At 43.3% G+C, this 6,231-nt stretch overlaps 1 protein-coding gene across 2 annotated transcripts; it reads right to left on the reverse strand.

Moving 5' to 3' along the window:
• Positions 1–1,117: 1,117 nt before the first annotated feature.
• On the reverse strand, positions 1,118–2,538 carry LOC6602920 (1,5-anhydro-D-fructose reductase). 2 transcript variants are annotated; one of them, XM_026991018.1, is made up of 5 exons: positions 2,375–2,538; positions 2,147–2,327; positions 1,926–2,095; positions 1,528–1,870; positions 1,118–1,478 (listed from the first exon to the last, which is right to left on the reverse strand). In XM_026991018.1, exons 1-5 carry the CDS (start codon positions 2,536–2,538, stop codon positions 1,191–1,193), a joined length of 1,146 nt encoding a protein of 381 aa, XP_026846819.1. In that variant the 3' UTR covers positions 1,118–1,190. The 2 variants fall into 2 exon arrangements, with proteins under 2 accessions (XP_026846819.1, XP_002027943.1); XM_002027907.2 differs by having other exon boundaries at positions 2,147–2,314; positions 2,368–2,538.
• Positions 2,539–6,231: the final 3,693 nt, after the last annotated feature.

Consider the following 6,231-nt stretch of genomic DNA (forward strand, 5'->3'; position numbering starts at 1 on the left):
AACCGCGCCTCATGGCGTAAGTTCTGTAGCGACATTGAGAATAACTCAGAAGCCTCGCGCTTGCGCAAAGTTCTTTCAATGACTACACCCACTCTGGGCTTCATGAAGAATGCCGACCAATCGTGGACAACGTCCAGCAATGAGTCGCTCAATCTTCTCCTTAACACCCACTTTACGGCTGCGATGAAAACAGACCACACTGCATCACGGCTCCTTCCGTTGCCTCAAGTGATATCATGAACCTGCTAAGCCAGGAAAATATTTCCTGGGCAATCAAAATCTTCAAACCATACAAGTCTGCGGGGCCAGATGGCATCATCCCTGCCCAACTGATTCACGCTGGACAAAAAGCCACTAATTGGCTCGAAAGGATATACGAAAGAATCTTCTCCCATGGATATATCCCGGAAACCTGGCTTCATACCAAAGTCGTCTTCATTCCCAAGTCACACTGCCCCCAAAGATTTCAGACCCATGAGTCTAACGGCTTTTGGTCCGCCTAGTCGAATCTCAGACTCCCAGTATGCCTATCGGAAGGGAAGTTCCACCGAAACGACCCTACTCACGATCACATCGATCATAGAAGCGTCCCTCAACTGTAAGGAGTACACCCTAGTAGCCTTCCTCGACATAGAAGGCGCCTTTAGTAACAACCTCCCGACCGCCATCACGGGTGCACTGACGTACCTGGGGGTTGACTCCCGGACGGTGAGCCTGATCGCTCCCCATCACTGGGGACGTCAACGTCCACCAGATTTGTCAGCAGAGGCACCCCGCTGGGCGGAGTCCTCTCGCCCCCCCTATGGAACGTGGCGATACTCAAAATGAGTATATTAGATTTGTGGTAAAAGTGGATGTGTGTAACGCTCAGAAGGAAACTTTTCTCACCCCATTAAGCATATTATTCTTGATCAGCCTCAATGGCCGAGTCGACTCTTTCCGACCGTCTTGTTTGACGCATAGTTCTCAGAGAACCATGCAATCAAAGTTGAAATGTTTTATTTTTAACTCTTATGATATATTAGACATCTTGTTGTGTCCTGTGACGTCGCTTAGACGAACTATGTTAACAATTCTTCTTAAATATCAACATTTTTAATGCAATAAATTTTGTATATTTGAAAAGAAGCTTAAATAAATTTTAATTGTATAACATTTTACTTTTAATCAAATAATTTGTGATACCAATTCTATTCCCCACGTTGATCATCGTCATTAAGTGTAGATTCACGTTGCTCCCGTGCCAATGGTACATTTTGAAGGTTATTGACATCTTGATACTGGCTTTCTTCATCGCGTTCGAAAGGGTAAAATGGGTGTTCTTTTACTATATCATACTTTACAATTCGTTTCTTTGGCTTTATTCCAAGTAATGCGCGGGTATCTGAATCGTCCAGCTTAAAGTCGAATATATTTAAATTTTGACTTATATGCAAAGGATTAGCCGCCTTGGGTATAGGCACGACTCCATAGTCCACCTAAAAAAAATTTTATTAATATTCACCTAACAAAGCAGTATGTTATTACCAAAAAGCGCAGGACTATTTGACCAGATGTTTTTTTATATTTCTTAACTAATCTCTTCATGCCCTCCGAAAAGAAATATGTTGGGCTATGATTTTCTCTATTTGGCTGACCAAAAGGTGAATACGCAGTTACAACAATGCCATTGTAGCGACAGTAGTCAACCAAATCTTTTTGCAAAAAACCCGGCCAGACCTCAACTTGGTTTACCACTGGTTTTGAGGAACTACATTGAATGACCCGTTGCACCTGTTCCATATTAAAGTTCGATAAGCCAATGCTGCGAACCATGCCTAGTTTTACGAGTTCCTCCATAGCGTTCCAGGTGTCTATATAATCAACGTCGCTGAAAATGTAGCAATCTTTAGGATGAACTATTCATTCTCTACAGTAGTACTTACGTTGTCTGCAATTTACCGTCCGACATTGGCTTGAGAATCTCATCACACATATGTTTGTAGCCAACGGGAAAATGCAGCAAGTAAAGGTCGATATAGGTAAATCCTAGCAGCTTCAGTTGCTGCTCACATATACGACGCACATCACGAGGATCATGGTGAGTGTTCCACAACTTTTAAAAACAAAAATTTAAATAAGACTATTATAAATTATAACTGTTTACCTTCGTAGTTAAAAATATATTCTCTCTAGATATGTTTCCCATTTTAATTTGCGTACGAAGAGCTTCGCCTACATCTTTTTCATTTTCATAGTAGTATGCAGTGTCAAAGTGACGAAATCCAGTTTCTACTGCACAATGTACCGCTGATGTGCATTGGAAACCGCGCAACTGAAAATATATACTTTTTAATACGTAATTTATATTCATGTCTAGGATATTGCCTTATACGTCCCAAATCCTAAAACGGGCATTTCATAACCACTGCTGAGCTTTATTTTTGGAGCCAACAGTATCGTAGACTCTCCGCGTAGAGGACGTTGATCACCACCAAGTATCATGGCCACACGTGAATTATCATCATCGCAAGTAGTCAAATAGCGTGATGGTATCATTACGAAATGTTTTAACTGTATATTTAAAAATTTTGAATTTAAAATATGAGACTTGTTTTTAAAAATGTTGATTGAAATAATATTAAAGCAAAATAATAGTCAAATTATTTAGCCCAGTGCTTAAATCCTGTATTAGTAGATTAAAAGATTTAACGACCCACCAGTTCATTAATAACGAGGGACAACGTTGTGAGTTAATGGTGCAACGGCAGCAAACCGATAGATTAGCTCTCCTCCGCAGACGGCGCGTAACAACGAACGACAAAGAGTGCGTGCGAAAGCGACGGAATATCAAAATGTCGTTGGGCGCTGCGTAGTCACTGCATATTGATTTGTTCCTTTTGGTTATAATAGTGTTTCTATCTGATCCAGGTTCAGCAATTTGGTAGATATAGTCATTCTGTATATGACCGTTTTAAATTTGATCGTATCTTCAAAATTGTGAATGACACAGGCGGAAGGGGGTGGGGCGAAATTTTGAAATAAACTTGTAACAGTGAAATCTAACAGGAGTGTGGATACCAAATTGGGTTGCTCTAGCTTTAATAGTTTTGGAGATCTGTGGATGCCACAGTTTTTCGTCCATTGCGGGGCGGAAGGGGGAAATACACTTGTGCCGGTCTGATATCACAAGAATGTGGATATCAAACCTGGTTGCTCCTAGCTCTTGTAGACTCTGAGATCTAGGTGCTCATTTTTAGCGATAGGCAAAGACGACCATGAAACGTGTGTGTTAGAGACAGACAGCGAGATAGAATGAAATTGTTTTCGTCATTCTGGCTATAATAATGATACAATCTGGTTCAGATTTATTTATTTATATATATTATGGCAAACCAAGCTTTGCCAAACTTCGGTATCCTGCTGATGTCTTGATGGTAACTGGTCCAGCGTAATCCAATCCAGAATGTAGAAAGCAGCGGGTGGGCTGAGCGCGAAAGGCGGGAAGATCAGCCATGAGTTGTGTTCTCGTACCTTTGCGCTGGAGGAAACAAATCTTGCAGTCGAATTACCAATGCGTCCTCCTACGCGCAGAATTCCTTGGTCGTTAATAAATGGAGTGTAGCAAATCAACTTGGCTCAGCTGTTTGTACTCCACTTGGAAGAACTCCATCTTTACATGTTGGATTACCCTAGAGCGGGCATATTGAAGCTCCCATGACGATAAAAACGATGACCGGCGGTCCTTGCAACGAAGTCGATGTACAAAGCGGAAGCAAAAGATAATTGTTCGCAAGAGATTTGACCAGGAGAAAACTTTTTTGATCATACAATATTTCGCCTGGTTTACCAAATGTACCGTCCGCTAAGGGTAGATCACAAATCTTTTCACACATCGGTGTGGTAGACTCGATCCTCTGGGTTGAAATTGAGGTCAAAGTTTTAATAGCCAGGGGTGTTACCACCACTGGGGCTGAGCTTGTGCGGGAGACCAACGTAATGTGGCGCGACCTCTAGTAACCCCAGCAGGATTTGCGCCTGGTCCAACCACTGGTATACGAGTATGCGTGCGCGGCAATCCAATTCGTTGATAAATGATTCGGCGACCATCGTTATAGTTGAACCAGTATCCAGCAGTATCCTTCAGGTTGTCTCGTTGGCCCAGGAGTCGACTATAGTGGCTAATTTCGGTCGGGCTAATTTTACTGTGATTTTCTATCTCTCTTATTCCCGTCCCTCACGCCCCTTCCGCATTCCTCTGCGCTCAGTTTCGCATTCCTCTTTGCGGATCACCGGCGCTTATCGAGCACCGGTATGTGGGGGCTCGCCCTCAGCGGCAAAGTTAGGTGGAGAAAGAAGGAAAGGGATAGAGAGATCAAGAAGCCTAAATGAAGAGGGACAATGAAATAACCCGGGTAAAAATGCTTAGAGCATATGACTGTATTACGTTATTATACCCGATACTCAAAATGAGTATTGGGGTATATTAGATTTGTGGTAAAAGTGGATGTGTGTAACGTCCAGAAGGAATCGTTTCCGACCACATAAAGTATATATATTCTTGATCAGCATCAATAGCCGAGTCGACTGAGCCCTGTCTGTCTGTCCGTCTGTCCGTCTGTCCGTCCGTCCGTCCGTCCATCCGTCCGTCCCTATCAGCGCCTAGTGCTCAAAGACTATAAGAGCTAGAGCAACGATGTTTTGGATCCAGACTTCTTTGATATGTCACTGCTACAAAAATATTTCAAAACTTTGCCCCGCCCACTTCCGCCCCTACAAAGAGCGAAAATCTGTGACATCCACAAGTTCGACGATACGAGAAAACTAAAAATTAAGAATCGTAGAAGATGACTATATCTTCTAGAGTGCAAAATCTGAACCAGATCGTATAATTATTATAGCCAGAATCACGAAAACAATTTCACTCTTTCTCGCTCTGTCTCACTCTAACACACAGGTTTCATGGACGGTTTTGCCAATTGCAAAATATGAGTTCAAGGATCTCAGAACCCATAAGAGCTAGAGCAACCAAATTTGGTATCCACACTCCTGTGATATCGGACCTTGACCGTTTTATGTCAAAATTACGCCGCACCCCCTTCCGCCCCCGCAAAGGACGAAAATCTGGGGCAACCACAAATCTCAGAGGCTATTAAGTCTAGAGTAACCAAATTTGGTATCCGCACTTCTGTTAGATCTCACTATGAAACGTATATCTCAGAATTTCGCCCCACCCCCTTCCGCCACCACAAAGGACGAAAATCTGTTGCATCCACAATATTGCAGATTCGAGAAAACTAAAAACGCAGAATCATAGAAAATGACCATATCTATCCGGTTGCTGAATTTTGATCAGATCGGATAATTTTTATAGCCAAAAGAAACAAATCAATTTTCAGGGGCTACGCAGCGCCCGACGTCACGCTCAGACTGATTTTCTGTCTCTCTCGCACGCACTCTTTGTCGTGTCGTTTAATATTCGCGGCGTCTTCCGGAGGAGAGCCATACTGACTTAGTATCGGGTATAACTGTAGAGTTGCGGTGTCCGCAGCAGCTCACAACGTTCCCCCTCGTTTTTTTTCTTATTCTTGCTATTTTTTGTTTCTTTTGGACCAGGCTAGATCTCTGTGACAATTTCAACTTCGATCAGCCACTAACTGCCGAACACTTTTTTCTCTCTGCCTCCTCCCCTACACACGGGGTATGGACGCATACGCGGAGCGATGAAACAAGCCGACGCGGCTGCCGGGCACTAGTTGGCCTCTCCTCTCTGGCTCGCCAAATTGCTCCAAGGCGACGTCCCAAAGCACCGGCGAATTTCTATGACCTGCAGCTGGTTGTCGTGGAAGACGATTCCAACCTAGGGAAATTTGCACACACAGAACACCTTTATACACTTCACTCGGCTGTTTTTCTTTTCAACTTACCCAAACGGGTGCCCCGTCGAAAGGGTGTATTGCAAGGGTATCACTATACAACGCCTCACTGCCTGAGATACATTTCCTTGTCGTTATTTAATTTAAAAGGTTTCTCTCTCTTTTTTTTTAATATTTAAAATCCGGCTGCCACTTTAGAAAATGAACACCATCCAATGCTGTCGACCAGGCTTGGAATGCTGCAATGGCGTCCAATGACATCTGTTTGTAGCCTTTCTTCTTGTCGAACTTCGACTTCGAACCCGCTCTCCTTTCGACGAGGAAGTCTGACCTGGCTCTGACCAACTCTCTGATCCCAGGCACTCTTTGCCGACTG

The sequence above is a fragment of the Drosophila persimilis genome, unplaced genomic scaffold (genome assembly GCF_003286085.1).
Source record: "Drosophila persimilis strain 14011-0111.01,24,50 unplaced genomic scaffold, DperRS2 tig00000652-arrow-arrow-pilon, whole genome shotgun sequence".
NCBI lineage: Eukaryota > Metazoa > Arthropoda > Insecta > Diptera > Drosophilidae > Drosophila > Drosophila persimilis.

What these genes read in the sequence shown, in the direction of transcription:
- LOC6602920 (XM_026991018.1), bottom strand. Translation starts at nt 2,538, where the DNA reads ATGATACCATCACGCTATTTGACTACTTGCGATGATGATAATTCACGT. An exon ending in CCCGTTTTAGGATTTGGGAC is followed by an intron (nt 2,328 to 2,374) that starts GTATAAGGCAAT and finishes CGTATTAAAAAG; the next exon opens with TATATATTTTCAGTTGCGCG. An exon ending in ATATATTTTTAACTACGAAG is followed by an intron (nt 2,096 to 2,146) that starts GTAAACAGTTAT and finishes TGTTTTTAAAAG; the next exon opens with TTGTGGAACACTCACCATGA.